Below are 19,244 nucleotides of genomic sequence, written 5' to 3' on the forward strand. Positions count from 1 at the left end.
ACACACGGAAAAGATAAAACCTCTGCCCGCACAAACAAATCTCCCAAGACACAAACACACATCAGAAACACCAGAGAGCAAACAGGACAAACACAAAGCCACATTCACCACTGTCTTTCCACATAAAGAACAACATGATGACAACAATGAATTAGAGTAAATAGGTTTTTAAAGCACTTGCTGGTACTATCATTAATAGAGCTGAAATGATCCAAATCATTTGTCGTTTTTTTGACTACTAGAAAAGTAACTATTTTGATCAGAATTCCAGCTTCTGAACTTGATTAGCAGTGTTTTCCTTAGAAATTCATGTTTAGTTAAAAAGGGGCTTAGTTTTGGTTATCAATTTTAAAAAAGAGTAATAGGGCTGCACAATTACAATATGACCAAGTGCAATATCCAAATCATAAGACACTGCAATTCTTTCTCTGCAAGACAGAATTTGCACATTATAATGAAATTCTGCAGTGCCGAATTGGCCCAAAACTATAATTACATAAAATATCTATATATATTTTTTTAATGAAGAAGACAGGCAAGATGCCAAATTGTTCAGGTGATATCTGGAATAATAATCACAATGGACTAATGGATTTATGGACCATCTAGCAACACTACTAATGGCTATAGTACAGATTTGGGGAATTAATTTGAACTGTTAAAACATATTAAATGTTATTGTTAAACCATTATATTGTTATTTACAATTAAATATATATATAATATTTACACATGTAAATGTGAAATTGCTCATAACAGTAATAACAGCTCTTCTCTTGTCAATCTAAGTGATTGCTTCACAGACTGTTAGAGGTTGCTCTCTGCAGGTGAATCTCCTGTGTGAAACAATTAATACTAAATAGCTTAAAACTGAGGAATTAACCAAACTTATTTAAACACAAATACTGGAAAGCAAACATCTAAATCATGATAAAACTAAATAAAGACAACATATTGTAACAGTTTTCCTCATGGGGCTAATTTGTGGTTTGCATTTCATCCATATAAACCTTATCAGTACAAAATGCGAGACACGCCACTACAATTAGTACTAGCCATAAAAACCACTAAACCATAATCTCGATCACGAGCTGACCTGCTACTTGACAGATTTGTGGAAGCCGTAAACCATTAGTGTGCCACTCATAACATTGGTATTACTGTCCGGGAGGTTAATTAATTTAAACCATGCCTTAAAACACCCTCCATTAACCCACCTCTATCCCTCACCCATCCCATCCAGTCCTCCCCCCAGCAAGGCCCCTCTTCCCTGGATCTGCTCAACAGGATAATCCCTCAGCTGGCACTGTGGACAGCGGGCCATGATCCCACCACCCCCGCCACAAATGTGCCACAAATACAATTGTGCGTGCGCACACACGCACACACACGCAACAAATTAAGAGAGAAGAAACACTTGAACACACATTAGCCACAGATTAGCCACTTTAACACATACTCACATAATTCACCCAAGTAGATTCAAATACACACTCTGCCTCTGTTCACCTTTGCCGTGAACCAGTGTCTGTGGTGGCCACTATAGCATTAACTGGTTATGGTTAGGATAATGCTTTGTGTAAGCTATCTGTCCAAATGACTGAATGCCAACGTAGTATCCTAAAAAGAATAGCTGCGCAAACCTGTGTGTGTGTGTGTGTGTGTGTGTGTGGGCACGTGCACTTACAGTCACAATCTCTTCTAATCAGGCTGGGAATGTAAAAGCAGGAAACCCAGTCTGAAAATCAGGCAGCACTTAGTGATCAGGCTATGTGATGAAAAGCAGTGAAGACGCACATTTGTTTTGTTTTGTCGGGTTTTTGCTGAAAGGACATGTTCTCTGGTTTTGAGCCCTACAGAGCTGAACCAGCAGGTGACTCATAGCTCCACACACAACACACACACATGTTCATGTGTCTACAGTGCTGTGAGTTTAGCATTTTAAATATTATTAAAGCATGTGCATGAAACCATGCAAACAGAAAAAAAGCTTCCCTTATATGCAGATGAAAAGAAAGGAAATTAACTTGTTATCCACCACCCGGTCACCACAACTCTAACCAACACGCACACACACACTAGCCTTTTCCATCTAAAATTCACAGCTACATCTTGGCCTGAACAGTGGGACAATAATGATGCCCCATCAATTACTAGATGTGCTCCATTGTGACTGTGAGGGAATTGTTTATGTTTATGAAAAGGTCAGATTAAAAAATTTTCAGATTTTTTAAGTCACCTGCACTACATTTGTGGTGCCCACCCACACTGGGAATAACTGCTATAGAAGTTTCACATGAAAACAGTAAAGCCCAGGGCAACAACTAACGGTTATTTTCATTATTGTTTGCTTTGTCGATTACTTTATTGTTAAACTGATTCATCAACTCCTCTGTAAAATACAAAAACTTGCCCCCAGTGACATAAGCAATTGTATTGTCTTCATTATTACTCACAATAAAACAAATAAGCATATAGCTGAAATAGGGAGAATTATGTGCAGATGTTTAAACATGTAATATTTGATGCAATAGAATCCATCAAAGTTTAAAACTGAATGCATGTCATTTAAAAACAATAATAACCAAAATGAATACTAGAAAATAAACCAGTCTCTGTAAGTAGTAAGTATAACTATAATACATTTTACATAAAAAGAAGCTATAGGGATTATATGACCACTAAACTAAAGCCTCTTCTTGTTTTCTGCTGTTTGGCTCAACGGTTTTACTCAGGAGAACAAAAAATAGAGCTGAAAGTACTGTATAGTGAATATCCGACATATGTTGAGTGGCCAGAAACATTTTATAAGGTAGGAGTATGTTGGTGTTGTTTTTGAAGCTCCTTCACAAGAGGACATAAGGTCAAGACTCGCTGGTCATTAAAGCTTAAGAGTTGGAGCCAGAGAGGACGGAGGGTTTTATCAGATCATACAAACAGAAAAACTCATCAGAATGACTGGAATCAATAGACAACACAGTCACACATACACACACACACTGCTCAGAGCTGTGGGTGAAGAGTGCTGTTTGTAGAAAAGCAGAGGGGAGGAGGTCGTGCAAAAAGTCTTTGTTCTATAAGGCTCATATCTGAGGCATTATTCGTTTCTCTTGTGCCGAGTGGAGGAGGAATGATCGCTATGTGGGATGAGCACAGCAAAAAAAAAAAAGGACAAACAACTCCTCCACTCTGGAGCGGACTTGTCTAAGGGCAACTCAACATACATTCTGACTTGCAAACAAGGCTGAAACTCAGATTTCCCCGTTTGCTTGCACCCTTTCACACTTTTTTAACCTCCTTTCTTAATTGTTCCACTCATACATGCACTCAAACACAAACAACTGACCTCACATACAGTATGGATGCATACAAGCTACTGGAGTGCAACAAAACAGCCCGTAATTTGACAAAAGTGACAAGAAGTGTGACTCTAAAGAAAAGAACAAAACAAAAAGGAAAAACCCAAATGGCTCTGGTAGTCAGGGACTTCAAAGGAGGCTTTGACTTTAACTCCTTCAACCTGCGAACCTCACCACAGTGCTACCCTGCTCCATTCCACCTGTTTCCCCCACTGGAATAACAGGCTGTTCTCAGCTGCCCTGCGGGACACCATAGCGACACACATGTACACGTGCACACATGCACACAGTGTTACACAGACCCGTGTTAGCTGTTTTGAACTGTGACTGAAAACATGCTTGGCTCACTCGCTGCTTCCTTCAGCTCTGCAGCAGCAAGGAGACACAATCTAAGCAAGACCTGTTACACGCTGACATAAGGTATTTGTAGACTTTTATAATAATGAGTATTGGCTGTCAAAGTTCATAATCATGTTCACAAGATCTAAAAGCTGGCAAAATATTTCATCAGCAACATACAGTATCTTCATGTAAAAGATGCCAAATTACACATACCATATTGGCTGGTTTTATTAGTTTACAGTAATAATTAATATTTTAATATCATATTTTATTATTACAGTTTCCCCATAAAAAACATCTTAACCAAAGTACAGTAATTCATTGGTTTTATTTAATTTGCACCACTGCTGACGTGTGACATTAATGTCTTCAAAAACATGTGTTTTTAAGGATTAAAATTGTGCATTAAAGTAATCTAACATTCAACACCTATAGCAGCTATATTACTCTTAATATTAATTATGGCTACATTACTTTACAGGCACTTACTACACATCCATGTTCAGTGAGAATATATGTGTACAGAATATACACAGAAGACTGAATTTTACAACTGACAGATGGGAAGTTATTACATTTACTCAAGTGTAATTTCATTGTATTGTACATTGTACATTATACTTTTATACTTTTTACCTGTTACTTTACAGTCAAACTCCACTAAAGTTCATATGACACCTTTATGACTTTGTAGACAAAGATTTTAAGAATGAATCACACAATGGGCCTGTGCAATGACGCACTAGACTAAACAAGAGAAAGTGTACAATTCGTATGAAATACCTTCAACTTCAACATGAAAATACTATTTACACAGTATGAATATTAATCCTGTACATTAAGGATTAGGGGCCAATCTACAAAAAGTGTATTTCTTTTCATACTTTCTCTTAAAACATTTGACTAATGCTTACATGCAGTTTGAATGACATTTACAAGAATACAGTACAATCCTGAAGGTCTCCAACTTGACTCGAGCATTTTGAGTTGGTGCATTTCTTGCATCTCCTACTTGTTGCTTCTGTGCAACAGGTGTATATCAGAGGGAAACTTTATCTTACAATATTTACAGCAAGAATCTGCAGGACTGTATTTATAGTATAAGTATTACAACAACAATCACTACGCCATATCCTATGTTCATTCACAGAGACACTGAAGGCTCACAGGAGATATTTTTCTGCGTTGCTCAATAAATGTGCAGAATCATTTTCAGCCTTTTACTTGAGATTTACACATTCAAAAATGAAGTTGCGGTTCATTTATCAAACATTATCTCATGAAAATGGCTTTACCAGTTTATAATTAAAAAGAAGTGTTACAGAAATGGCAGCAAACAATGGTCAGAAATGTTAGAAAATGTACAAATTGTCACAATTTACTTTGCAAATTTGACCACAGAGGTTAATCATATTTAAAAAGTGTGTCAGAATCAACTTTACTAGCCAAGTATGGACACACATACAATGAATTAACTCCAGAAACATGACAAAATGAATTTGTGCACCACTGAACAGCAGATTAGAGAGAGAGAGAGTTGTGAACTGTTATTTGCCTATACCTACAACTTTTTTTCACATCAGAACCTTCTTTTTTCTTTTCTTTTTTTACATGTAATTAAATACCTTAATGTCACCTAGGCACATATAGTCGCATTGTTCTTCTTTAATTGCTAATGTACATGTGTATTTGTCATCTTAATATTTTAGTGTGCCTGAATGTTTGTATTGTTTTTATACTGCAGACGTTACAAGACAGATACTTTTCTATTTTGAGGGTTTAAGTTAATGTACGGAAAGGATTACACTCCTTATTGTACATCTGTATGTTTGAGAGCAGATGAATTCACTTTTTTAAAACTTTGAATATATATATATTTACTTGATTAAATACCCTTAAAAACAGCAGTCATGGACAGTGCGATGCAGAACAAAAGCAACACTTCCAGTCTACTCTTCACACCTGTTGACAGTTCTTTTGAATACAGCAGCCGGGTTAATAATTACACGCTCCGTTTGGTTTTAGCGACGTTTCCCGGTGTAAAAGTTTACCCAGACAGGCGCTAATGTTTGACTGTGGCTCTATGACGTTATTCCTTCACATAAAAGGAAAAACACAAAGTTCCGGCTGAAGCACAGGAAGCCACAGCGCGCGCACAGGAATTACAGGGAAAAATGTAGGAATTTGAGCGAAGACATGCGAGATATTTTAGGAATGTAATGTCGCACAGAGAGCGAGCATGACTCAGGCAGAGGAAAAGTGAAACAAGCTGCTCACTATGAGTGTTTAAAAACAAAGTTGACACTCTGACAGTCGACGCAGGAGTTCAACACTTTTAAAAAGAGAAACGTAGCAAACACTTGTTGGAGCTTACCTGTGTCAGCAGCAGACAGGTACAGCTATATGTCACTTCTTCTCCTTTTCTTCTCTTTTCTGGCAACGTAAGTTTGTTTTCTGTTTCTTTTTGAATGCTTATTTCTTTCTTGATTTGTTTTCTGCTGCCTCGTCCGCTTCCCTGAGCCGCTTGTTTGAAGAGTGAGAGGTGGGCAGGAATTTCAGGAATTAGCCGTGGTATGACATGAAGCCTGGAAAAAGCCAGAGGAAAAGGACCAAGGGAGAGAAAGAAAAGGAGGGGAGGCGTGTGTGGAAGTGGAGGGGAGGAGAGGAGAGAGGAGAGGGGAGGGGAGGGTAAGGTGGGAACGCAGGGACCGACGGGAGGGAGGGGAGGGGTAGGCAGGTCTGACCAGCCAACATGTAATCACGGGGGTCATCAAGGATAGTATAAGTGATGTATTTTTTATTTATAGCCTACTTTTGTTGTTGGGTTGTTTTTGTTAGCTTTATTTTGTAAACCAGTTTCTAATTGTTGTGTTTTCCCTGTGTATTCCCTTTTGTTTGACAAACGACTAACATTAACATTTTAATAGTCTCATCATGAACCACAAACATTTACTGACATGACACTTTTCAGATTCATCCATGAAAATCTATCTATCTATCTACATTATGTTTCAGAATACAAGGGATAGTAAATACATTTTCTCTTCCTGAAATACTCCACTGAGTCTCCACTCTAGCAGACAATTTATTCCAAAGGAAATACATCAGTGATACTACATTAAACCTCTCCATTTCCTTTTACCTGTTAACTTAAACTTTAACTCCACAATTGTCATCAATACATTGTACAGTAAGATTTTCAGAATGAATGGACCTACACAATATGCTGCACTAGACTAAACCATAGAATATTAAACTAACAAATGAAGTAATTTCCTGTTGCCTCTTGGAGATCTAATGTGATGGAGATTAAGGCATAGAATAAGTTATATACTGTATAGCTTTGTTTTGTCAGCGTTTTCTAAGCATAAAACAACTACTAGTCACGGGCATGTTGTTGGAGGCATTAAAGGTCTGGGTGCCTAAAGATGTTAAGTCTGAACTTTGGACACTGAGGCAAATCATGCAGGAAACCATAAACGGGGTAACAGCCCCCTCTGGTGGGTATTTGTGAGTATTACAAATTATTGTATCACGGAAAAGAACAACCACCTCAAAGCTTGACACAAAATTACATGTTTTGTTTTACTAGTGATGGTAATGCGTGTTAATATATAAGAATTGATGAATGACCAAGTTACTTTATTTTTTCAAATTATGTGTTTTGGTTCATTTCTCATTTTGTGCAAACCTATACCATCTACCTCTCATGCTGCACCTGCATATTTAAATTATTAAATGTTTTTTTTTTAAATGATAAGACATTTGTCTGATTCAAATTACTTTATTAATAAAGTTTCATTGCATTCTCAATCAAGTTGAAGGTATGTCTAGTTGCTTTTGGGAGATACGCTGACACTGACAGACCTAAGATACATGTGATTCGTCAACATCAAATCTATCCACATCCCAAGTGACGGATGCATTCACATTGTTTTTCTGTCTTTTGATGAGCCTTCCATTTTCAATAAACGGTGACGTAAAACAGTGGTACATATATCTGACAACCCAAAGTGGTCTACAAACAGTCTGGACTAGACTCTGTTAAATAAAGCCTATTACAAACTACAGGATATTTATTTGCACTCGTTTTAAGGAAACTTCAAAAAGCGATTAAATTTGCCTAAGAGAATATAAATTAACTTAAAAGCCTCCTGTTGAAGAAGTTGTACTATTGAATTGATAAAAGTTTTCTATAGAAAATACTTGGAATGTAAGAGAAAGTATTGTACAAAACTGGATGTTCAGTAACACTCCTCCTCCTCCTCCTCCTCCTCACCAGTTTATAGATGAAGTGGGAAAGTAGAGAACATTGTTCCTCAAAACTGTTAAAACTGTGCTGTGCTGTACAGTATTACACTGTTAGGACTGAAACAAAAACCTTGGGAACGGTGGAATGAGACACTGAGCCATCATGTTTTGGTCCCGGTTGAGTGAAATCCTCACAATGGGAAAGGAACGACTGGCTCCAGAAGCTGGGAGTTAAACCCAGATTCCCTCATGTTTAAAAAAACTATGAGTTCAGTTCACTTCAGGTCTTCCTCTCTGTTCTGACCAAAAGTTAAGTCTCCATCTCTGATCTTTCCACATTCAGGAAGCATCTTTTCTTCTTCTCATTCAAATCTTGCTGCTTTATCTTTCTTTTTCCTACATTTACAGATGATATCCTGACTGAGCATCATTTCTTGGAAAGGAATTTCATCTTGCTTCCTGAAAAAACAAAAGCAGTGAATTAATTTAAATGTGTTCTTAATGTTTGATTGATTAAATCATCCATTGATGATGTACTGTAAATCTTACCTAGGCCCTTAAGGAACTTGTTGACTCCTCGTTGCTCACTTCCAGGCAGTGAGTCCAGATAATCCTGTGCTCTCACCTCAAACAGACCTGAAAACAAACAAGTTGTGTGTTTGAAAGACACCATGTACCATCCCCATATTAAAAACAAAGGTTAAAATCAGTGGCATATATTGTTTTAATAAAAGAAAAAAACAATAATATAAAATAATAATAATTTGACAAATCAAATAATACCGACAATATTGGTATATGGTTCACATCAAACTCATTAAGTAGTGTTGTGTAGACTTTGTGTGGACATGTAACCAAAACACACACACACAAAAACTTGATAATTTCTTGTCCAAAGGTCTCTTAATAATAAAAGCATGAATATAACAGTTAAACGAGTGAAACATTTATTTAAAAAATTCTTGACTCATTCTTTCACATACATCTATACTAGTTATATAAGTAGTTTAAGTATATAAGTTCAAGCTGGATAAAATGTGAATTCAATCCTCTCAATACCTCTGAGGCCCTGTCTGCGCATCTCCCTCTCCTGAATGAAGCCGGTGAACATCTGGGTCTCCATGAACACCTCCAGAAACCTCCTCAAGCTTTTGGAAGTCACTGCTTTCCGAAAGGCCTCGCGCTGAAAGGATGACGTGGTGGGAGAGGAGGGACTAGTCAAAGTGGGGGAAGAGAGAGACTCATCCTCCCGCTCCGCTCCACCCATGAAGAGGGAGAAGTGACCCACCATCTCCACAAAGAAACGCACAAAGGCCTCTGATACCACGGTGCTGAGGGAGCTGGAGTCTGGGAGGAGGTAGAAGACAGAGAACCAGAAGATTTAATCACATGACTTTTAAACCGAAACTAAATAAGGGCTGTTATTTCTGAAAGTCTAACCACAGTCAATAGCACAGCAGGTCAGTAAAAGTGCTGTGTTCTTGAATTAAGTGGACACTATTATTACTATATTCAGGGTCTTAAATAAATGTATCTGAAGAGACGCAATAATCATAGTGCTGAGTCACCGTTTGGCAGATCTCCTTTCTCACAAGCCAGCTCCCTCCTCTTATCCAGCACATGCTCAAGAGCTGCCTGCAGCTTATGAGGAAGAATGGAGTCCTCATCATCCAGCTGTGGAGGCAAAACCAGGTAAAAATGCAGTCAACATCCTGCAGAGAGTTGACATACTGTATTCACATAACATCTGGTTAAACTGCTACAAATGTAATGGAGTTAAAAGACAAGCCAGCTGTTGTGATTATGGATAGATTGTCAGTTTCTGCAGTTTCTACCTGTCGCAGGAAACGGCTGTTGCCGAGGTCGACCACCAGGACCTAAGGGAAGAAGAGAGAGACATGAGAGGATGAAGTAATTTCCTGGAGCTATTGTTCACAGGAGAAGTTGAAAAACAAGGCACCACACTTAGAACATCACTAACAAAAAATAATCTTATCTTACTTCTTCAATAGGCAGCTCTTTGAGGCGAGGCAGAGAGCTGGAGAGGAGGCCAACGATGAACGGTGTAGGGGTGCAGACGATGTCTAACATGGAGGGTGGGAGCACAGGGATGTACGTATGCTGCCAGGTGAAGGGGTAGAGAAGAGCCACGACTGCATGGCAACACTGAGACAATGTGCTGCAGGACGAGACAGAAAAAAGAAGGATTAGATGATATATGATTGAAAAACAATCTTTCACAACACAAGGTGTCAACATATTGACACATTGAGATGTGACAACACAAGATGTGGCAACATGAGATGTGACAACATAAATCTCTGAATTGAATCACAATAATTCCTGGAACAGAGCCATTGTCAATCATACTAAGTCCATGAGTGATTTTCTTTCATGAAGTGTTTTCTATTAAAATTGCCAGTGAACAATAAAACGTGTAACGTGTAGGAAAAGAAAAACTGACACTTTTGTTGCTTTCACACTGTGCACAGATCTGAGTTCCATTTTTATATGTGCACTCAAGGACTGAATGAGAAGCATGTACACAGTTTGTGTTCCAAATAATATTTTTGCTAAAAACTCCGCAAGAAGTGGCCTCTCCTGCCTGTCTTTAAACTAGAACTCAATGATAACTCAAGTTAACTTCTGTTGCCTCAAGAAGCTCATCATTACCCCGAGAGGAATGTTCAAAAGCGTATATTTTGGTTGATTGTGATTTAACTGGGCAACTTATAAAAGTGACACAGCTGCAGCAAACACATTCAGTCTACATTGTTAAATTAATCTCACACACGTGTGCCTCTGGTCTCATTTAATTCATTTAAAACAATGGACCGACTAAGCCAAGTTTCCGCTCTATGGCAGAGATTGTGCAGTAACTCAGGATCTGATTATGAGCTATGATGAGAAACGTTTCTAATCCTCATGGAACAAAATAAAAACATCTAAGAAATGTTTAAGTAGGAAGAAGCTAAAAAAACTTACTTTATTTATGCTGCCTGAACCCTCAGGGAGGGTTTCTTGGTACTATACTTCAGGTTACAATGACTGTTTCCATTGAGACCACAAGTTGAACCAGGTGTACCACAACAGTTAATATAACCCTTTGATCCTGACCACAGGGATAATAGATTTTGAGTTAAAGCTTTAAACTGAAGTGTGTGGGCGAGATGACGTCATTGTGCACACGTGTTAGTGGTGGAGTCGGGCTCTCTAACTCCTTCTATCTGACATCTATGACAGTTTTCCAAAGTAGAAGTGATTGTTCCCCAAGCGACTGTATAACACAGCAGCATTCCTTCCCCTCACACTCGGTCAGAGTCTTCTACTACTTGTCGACTTGAGGTCTCCCTGTCCTACCCCTCAAACTCTTTACTACTGCTCTTTTCATGTATCATGAACCTTCCTTCGCTGGTCCGATCATGGTGGATGAATTCATAACTTTAATTAAAATGCAATGACACCATGTTGCTGGAGCCAACCTGAGTTTGTCAGCAGTGAATATGACCCTGCGTTCCAGCAGCAGAGAGGCAAACACTCGTAGAAGGAGGCGCAGATTCAAGGAGGAGAAGAGACATTCGAAGTCCACATGTTCCAGACGGGAATCTGAAGGCCGACACAGCTCTATGACCTACGGGAAAGACGAAGACTGTCAGTTTGTGCTTAATTATGTGCACTTCATGCACACCAGAGAGTACACTGGTATGATTATATAACTTTGAGTTAGATTTAGTGCATGGAATTTGCCTCCAGTGACAGCACCATCATCATTTTTACCTCTGTCCCAGAGCCAGGTAGGAAGTTCTTGACAGTGATGGTTCTTCCTGGAGCAGGAAAAGGAGCTTCCATGATGCCTCTCATAAAAGGCTGCACCAGAGCAGGAGAGATAGCTCTCCTCTTTTCCACTTCATCCAAGATCTGGAAAAAGACAGAATGAGGCTCTGTAACCTGAAGCAATCACATATATTCATACGAGTAACCTATATTGTAGGACATGTTTGGAGCATTAGATCTCCATAACCTAGAATTGAAATTCCCAGCACTTTAGGTTTAGAAACTTAAGGTTTCAGCAATGTAATAATACTACCATTACCATAAACGTACATACAGGTCCCACTGAGATCACTAAACTTTCTTCCTGTTAAAGTAGCAGTTAAACTGACATTGTACTCAGGTCTTATCATAAATGGATCAAAGATGAGAAAATACAGGGGTAAGTACATTGAGAATCTTTTGGAAACCACACTTGCTGTTATAATCATAAACATATGCATTGGCACTGTAATGCAGTGCAGACTGCCAAGCATGTAAAAGTGATTACAAGAAACTGATTACAACCTGAATCCATCACGTGTACCCCTCTACAGATTCACACATCTGTGCAGTATTAAACCTTTGTATAACTGATCTGATGCAGATGTAATATGTTTCACCATATCATCGGAATTTACCAATGTAGAAGCAACTGTACTGTATGTTTAATTACGATTTCCCAAATCTGCAGACGTATTTACTGTCTAAGGACCATGTCTGTATGCTTAAAAGCCGAACATCAGCATGGCATGTATATACTGTACATACATACATACATACATACATACTGCAGGGACATTTATGTACACAGATTAATACACAAATAAATCTGAGGCTCATTACAGGGAACAGTTTCCATAGCTGTAACCACATCAGCTGCAGTTCACATGCACCTCGGAGCTCGAGCCAGGACTGTGTACAAAAAGTGGGCGGAGGAAGGGTGGAGCTCTGTGGGTGGTGTACTACTCCCTACTTACTCAGTTGGGGGGCTGGATTCATGTGTTCATGAAAAATATGTGATTCGGAGCAATGTAACTAGGTTGAATTTTATAGATGCGAGTAAACATTGTGCTTTTTTGTGGATTCCTAAGTCACTGTATTTACCTTGGAGAAGAGGTCGAAGCAACCCAGGCGGCTCACGATGCAGTAGACCTCAGGAAGCCTCCGGCCTTTACCACTGGGCTGTAAACAGACAGAAAGAAAAACGGCTTCAGAACACGAGAGTGACACAAGAGTTCTCCAAATACAACCACAGGATCGAACCAGTGAAGCAAACCCAAAGATAAATGTATCATTAAATTCAAGAAATCTGTAGGAAATCATTTTACAGGCTCATTTATTATGAAGGAATATCATACTAGTAGAAATCAGGACAAAGTGGTTATCAAAGCAGAGCATACCAATAATCGCCGACAGTAGCCAAACCGCCTGCTTCCATCCTCGCCAGTCAGAACAAAGGAGAACGTCTCACTGCAGATATAAAATAGAGAAAGAGGGAAAAGGGTCATTCCAACATGCTGAAAATGAGTTAGCGATGTAAAAATCACAAAGAAATGATTGTTGTGGGGGAAAAAAACATCCTTTCTTGGATTTTCTCAAACAAAGGCCTGACTTTGTACTTGAGAGGGAATATCCTCGGGACTCGTTTACTCAAATAACCAAATAAACCTTCGTCAACTCTACCTGACAGGTATTCATTGACTGGTGATGACCTCCTCAAGAGGCAAGAGTGTCAGTCTGCAGGTGTGTGTTTAGTGGCCCCTCACATATCCAACACTTGTGCCTCAAGGTAATTATTAGCCATCACCATCAAGACACATATTTTCTTTTCTTGGAACAATGCAGCCGAATACAGGCGAAAAGGTATTGGGTAACACAGTCATTTATAAACAGCACACACAAAAGAGTTGACTTTGTTAAAGTAAACCAGGTGTAAGTTGCTAAATCCACATCTTCCCCTGTTAACATTTATCAATGTCAGTGACTTATTGTGAAACAAAAAAATAAATGGTTAATAATGACAAGGAAAGACTGTTGACTGACCTGGGAAAATTGTCGACAGGTGCCCAGTCTTTGGCATCAGGGAAACAGAACTGAGGGATGACCTTCAGCTGGTCCTCAGTCTCCCGCATGAATTTAAAGCTCCTCTCAAGCTGGATTAGAAAATAAAATTAAGAGAACATGTCAGACACATTTAGTGAAGCTGAAAGACCATGTCTTTTAAAGGCTACAGTGTAAACAGGGGTGTGCAGTCAGGGTTGGCCTTTTGTTGTCGTTTGCTTTCCAATATTTGATTCTTGTCTTTTCTTTTTTCTTTTTATTCCAAGCACATGGAGTCTACACCTGTTGTATGAAATTGATTGCTTTATTGATTGATTGAATGATTGTCTAAACCAAAGCCAGATTTACTAAGTGGAAGGGACAGAAAATTGCTCATACTTTTCAGAGAGAAACATTTCAGAGGCACATTCAACTTCAGCAAGCTTTACTAAACTCACTCAGTCTCATTCTCTCCCATCATATACACATAGCACACAAACATCTGCTCAGCTGGTCATATGATAATATTGTCAGCCTTCCATTATTAGCTATGTCAGTGTTTCAAATATTCTTAATTGTCATGTGCCATCGGCAGCGGTTGTAAAATATTGTACAAGGTTATAAATGGTGATACTGTAAGATTATTGTGCGCAAGCCTGCTATCTGTATTTGTGCACAAGTTTAATAATGGGGACTGACTGTTAGGACATAATTATTTAAGTCTGGTAATGGAATTTAATGATTGTAATTTTAAACAATTCTAAACCTTGTGGACTCACCTGCCTAGCCAATGTTGTGAGAGGTCTGCACAGCCTTACCTATTCCCAGGTCTCGTGGCATGTTACTGGGTATTACTAATCAGAATTTTAGATTTGTGTCTTTTAAATAATTATAGTTCGTTCTAAATCTAAACCTTGCTACTTTTAATATGTGTAGTATATATACTGTGATGGCTCTTTTGGATGATTCCTGTACATTAACTTGTTACTCTTTTCCATGTAGGAAAACAACCGTCTGTTTAGATAAAAATATAACATAGAGTATAAATTGTATTTATACATATTGTATTAATTTTCCATAATTTTTAACATGAAAACATTGCTTTTACCTTGAGTGGAAACTGCTGTGTGACTTCTGGCAGGTATGGAACACCGGCTTTCGTCTTGTGAAGTGCAACAACTATGAAATACTCAAAGAGTTTCCTCTCCTGCAGCTCCATGAGATCCCTCTCTAAAGTTCGGTATCGCCCTGTTTGCCTCAGCATGGACTGAACTGATACCAGCCGCTGGCTGTGAGCTGCAACAAGACAGTAGAACAATTCAAAGGAATACAAGTGATCAGAATAGAGTAAACATTAATATCAAAGTATTATTTATTCTTTATGAGCATTAATGTCCTCAATGTGTTGGGTTTACTGCCTGTTCTCACCTTTAAGCTTCTCCTCCGTGTCACTTTCCGACTCACTGTTCTCATCTGTCACTACATCAAAAAGAGTGAAAAAGAGCATTAGTGTGAGAAGACTGCAAATAACAATCACAGGAAACTCTGAACACACGGAATTTGCTTTCTGTGCTTTTATACCTACCGTTACCATGCAACACCACCCAGTTCTCTGACTCATGGGTCAGGCTTAACTGACCCAAAAACGTAACCTTGCCCATAAAACTAAGTGAATACATATGATGAGGCATTGCAACTTTAAATGTAGTTAAAGTGAGTGTGGCTGGAAATGTAAAATGATATCACAAAAACAATTCAACACTAGAGGAAAACGCTGGAACGTTTTTTTCCATTTAACAATCTTCTGACGTTTATTATTTTGTCTTTAAAGTCTATGTATTTTGCTTGATATATATCCCTCATTATTTTAAATTAGTTCTGAGTCACCAGACTAGTTTCCCTTCTCAGAGTATACAAATTATCTTTCAAGACTTGCATGACTTACACAGAGACAGACAATCCCGGAAAGTCAGAGTTGATGGAAAGTGTGGTTAAGTTAATAACAAATAACAAACTCAAATTTGAAGCCTCACCTCTCCCTGAGCTTGACTCTGTAGACTGAGACACTCTCTTCATGCGTTTCTTCCCTCTTCGTGCCTCAAAGATGCCATTGATTTTCAGCACCATCTGGAGGAGGTGAAGGTAAAGAAATGGTCATCATCGACTGCTTGAACCAATAAACAAACTGCCAGGCTCCTACCAACATCATTACAGATCAAGCACAACATCTGGCAGGCTATCTTCTAGGCACACTTCTCAAAGGAAATATCAGTAAATACTTTCTTCCATGCCCTTGCTGAGATGGCAGCATGAGTGGACCAGCTCCCAGTCATACTCGACCATAAATAATGGACAGAGCACAAGGGGCTTTGTGAGAGGCCTCTTAGACCCACATACCTTGGGAATTTTCCTCCGTCTGCGATTGTATGGGTCTCCCGAGAGGCAGGGGGTGTCATCAGGGCTGCTGGGTGTGGAGGGGGGACTGATACGAGAGGGTGTGGAAATGCCAGGTTCCCTGTTGGTCTTGCGCAGTTCCAAGAGCTTAAAACTTCGCCTTTCTGAGTTTTGTCTAAAGAAACTGGGCTTGGAGGAGAGCTGTTGAGAACAGACAGTGACAAAAGAGAGAAGAAAAGAAGAGAACAACATTTGAATGTAGAACTGGCTTCATTAAATTAATTAAATCTGCATTGTTTTTGTATTGCCGTGGTGTCCAGATTACCTTAGTCGGTGTGTCAGGGACAGGAGATGAGGAGGCAGGAGAAACGCATTTGCTTCCCAAACAACTTCTCTCCAGTTCTATATCTTCATAGGGGTTTTCCTTGGATGGAGGATCTTCAGAAGAAAAAATATATATTTTTAGTTCAAGACAAAGAAATCAATGTCACCTGGATTACACAAGAGTCTCACGCAGGCTTTCAAAAGTGCAGATATTCTTTCCATATAAGTCATGTTTGTTTTGCCAGATGATTCCTACTCCAGATGTGTGGAGAGCTACCAGAGGCAGCAGCCTGCTTCCCCTGATCATATTTTACTGAGATAAGATGCTTGCACAGCTAACGCTAAATGGAACCCTGACCACTAGCCCTCCCCTGCAGATAAGGAGTTTAGTAGTGTAATTTTCCAAAACCTCTGCATTCATTCTCTCCCTCTCTGTCTGTATCTCTTCTCTGCTCTGTCAACCACTCCACCAGATACGACCTGTAGGAGTAGGTAGATAAAAAGGGATGTTCAGTTCAATGCTCCTTCTCTCTCTGAAGAAAACAAAGGATCAGTGTACTATTTTCCACATTGTTGGCTGATGAGGCCGTATCTCTACAGAGGCTTCACGTGTGCCATGAGCTGTGCACATGTGATTTTGCGCAACTCATCATGGAGTGCATCCGAATCCTACTACTGGTGACAGTTGCTTTTCTTCTCAGTCTGAAAACAATATACAGCGAGGAGGATATCACACCCATTCATTACTGTCTACACTATCTATATCTCTGCTTTACTTAGCTTCAGTACAGGGAGCCAGAGTTACTTTACCCATGGGACACTGTGCTGAGTGTCTGGAACAGACTGTCCTGGTGTTATAAAGAACAATATGACTGTATGGAAGGAGGAAACAATAAAAGAACTCAAAATAAACTGTGGCATCACTCAAACATGATTAAACGTAATGTCAATTTACCAGTGAACAGCATTCATACACAATTCCAGGCATGAAAACCAAAGACACGTTGAAGTGATTGCCAGTAATATTCTGTGGCTCAAAGCCGTTCACATCATGCCCCCTTCTGCACTGACACGCACAACAGCCAACCTCAGCTACATTACAAACTCACACAATGCCACTATTGTACATTATGAAATTAAACAGGGTCTAGGTGGGGTTGGCACAACACACCCGACAATAAGGAAGGACCGTAGGTCAGGTTTCTACATACATTTTTAATAAAAGTGAAGCATCATGGTTCTAAATTAAAAGTGGAGCAGAAAAAACATAGCAGACTAAAGACAGCTTAACCTCCTCATCACCCCCGTGATGACACACACACACACACGAGAAATTAAATTCATACAATGTACGAAGAGCATCAAACGTAGTATAGTACAGACCAATCATTTTGGTTTTTGCAAATGCAACTTAATTTGTTGCACACAAAGGTAATAGATAACACATAACTCATGCAATATGCATATTTACCTATTATGTCCTCATAAACATTCTCTTCCGATAAAGTGCGTGTTAGACCCAGTCTGGACTGAGCATACCAGTCCACCCTGCAGCTTTCTGCAGACGATTGAAGCAGATCCTCAAATTCATAGGACTTCCTGGTAGACAGAGAAGTACAAAGAGTGAGGACAGTTTTACAAAAACACAGAGGAAGGAAGGATTTTTGCCCCAGAGTGTGTGTGTGCGTGTGTGTGTGTGTGTGTGTGTTCATATAGTTGCTTTTAAAACGTTTGATGTCATATGCACAATGAAATTAATCAATTGCTCTTTCCTGGGCTTTTTACATCCAGTATTACATCACACATTGAATTGTACAATCTTTGGAAAACTAAAGAAAACTTAAAGTGTATGTAAAGCAAAGGTAGAGATTTTCCTCTTCACACATTATGTATGTTAGAAAATGGTGGCTGAGAACATGTGGAAAAAATACAACTGTGGAGAGAGGAATTGTGGAGTAAAAACTGAAAAACAATTCTTTAGATTCTATTCAGGATTTTCTAAGCATGTCTCAAATTATGACTCATTGTAATGATCTGACATGTGAGTAAATGCTCCTACTGCTCCTACACTATTGCCTTTTGCTATAGCTGCAAATCATCAAACACAAATCACTCCTTTATTTTATAATTCCCAAACATAAGGAAATGAAATACAGATGAACAAACTCAAGACCAGGGTTTTGTCTCATAAGTTGGTGTTTGTGCCAGAAAACACATACAAGGACAAACACACACGTGCTTTAGTGGGGACCAAAGCACTAATTTCTCTAGATGTTTGATGAACTGGTGTTTTGGTAGTGTTTACATCTATAAATCAACAAAGTTCACCTGCTTTGGTCCCCACTAAAGCATATACTGTAAATGTGTGATTGTGTGTGTAAGTGGGGCAGAATGTACCTTGCAGTGAGGACAGAGCTCCTCCAGCAGATATGCCCCCAGCATTTCAGGTGTTCTGAAACCTAATTTTTAAACACTCGAGACATAAAGTTGTATCGCTTTACAAGCACTGCAGAGATCTTACATGGAAACTAACTGTAGCTAATAAATCAGCTTCTCAAATAGATGGACAGACAGACAGACCAAACCAAAGGACTTGACACAACACACTTTTGCAGAGTGAGGTCTCCACATATGGTAGGGAATGTAACTGATCCAAGCCAAGCTCCAAACAAGAATTCAGACCACTGGAAAAAGTGAACAATAGATGTAGTCCAATACTGC

At 39.1% G+C, this 19,244-nt stretch overlaps 1 protein-coding gene across 4 annotated transcripts in view; it reads right to left on the reverse strand.

Moving 5' to 3' along the window:
- Positions 1 to 6,773: 6,773 nt before the first annotated feature.
- Positions 6,774 to 19,244, reverse strand: part of si:dkey-82f1.1 (DENN domain-containing protein 2A) — a 33,356-nt gene continuing 20,885 nt past the window's right edge. For all 4 annotated transcript variants that reach the window (XM_058645192.1, XM_058645191.1, XM_058645194.1 and 1 more), the window contains 17 exons: positions 17,995 to 18,122; positions 16,525 to 16,637; positions 16,203 to 16,400; positions 15,839 to 15,932; positions 15,234 to 15,284; positions 14,914 to 15,101; positions 13,809 to 13,918; positions 13,166 to 13,235; positions 12,870 to 12,947; positions 11,730 to 11,870; positions 11,435 to 11,583; positions 9,954 to 10,131; positions 9,788 to 9,829; positions 9,521 to 9,626; positions 9,012 to 9,299; positions 8,502 to 8,588; positions 6,774 to 8,411 (listed from right to left, as the gene is read on the reverse strand). In XM_058645192.1, coding sequence (XP_058501175.1) covers positions 8,380 to 8,411; positions 8,502 to 8,588; positions 9,012 to 9,299; positions 9,521 to 9,626; positions 9,788 to 9,829; positions 9,954 to 10,131; positions 11,435 to 11,583; positions 11,730 to 11,870; positions 12,870 to 12,947; positions 13,166 to 13,235; positions 13,809 to 13,918; positions 14,914 to 15,101; positions 15,234 to 15,284; positions 15,839 to 15,932; positions 16,203 to 16,400; positions 16,525 to 16,637; positions 17,995 to 18,122 — 2,053 coding nt within the window. In that variant the 3' untranslated portion in view covers positions 6,774 to 8,379. The remainder of the gene's footprint in view (positions 8,412 to 8,501; positions 8,589 to 9,011; positions 9,300 to 9,520; positions 9,627 to 9,787; positions 9,830 to 9,953; positions 10,132 to 11,434; positions 11,584 to 11,729; positions 11,871 to 12,869; positions 12,948 to 13,165; positions 13,236 to 13,808; positions 13,919 to 14,913; positions 15,102 to 15,233; positions 15,285 to 15,838; positions 15,933 to 16,202; positions 16,401 to 16,524; positions 16,638 to 17,994; positions 18,123 to 19,244) is intronic.

Source organism: Solea solea, chromosome 12 (assembly GCF_958295425.1).
Source record: "Solea solea chromosome 12, fSolSol10.1, whole genome shotgun sequence".
Taxonomy (NCBI): Eukaryota; Metazoa; Chordata; class Actinopteri; order Pleuronectiformes; family Soleidae; genus Solea; species Solea solea.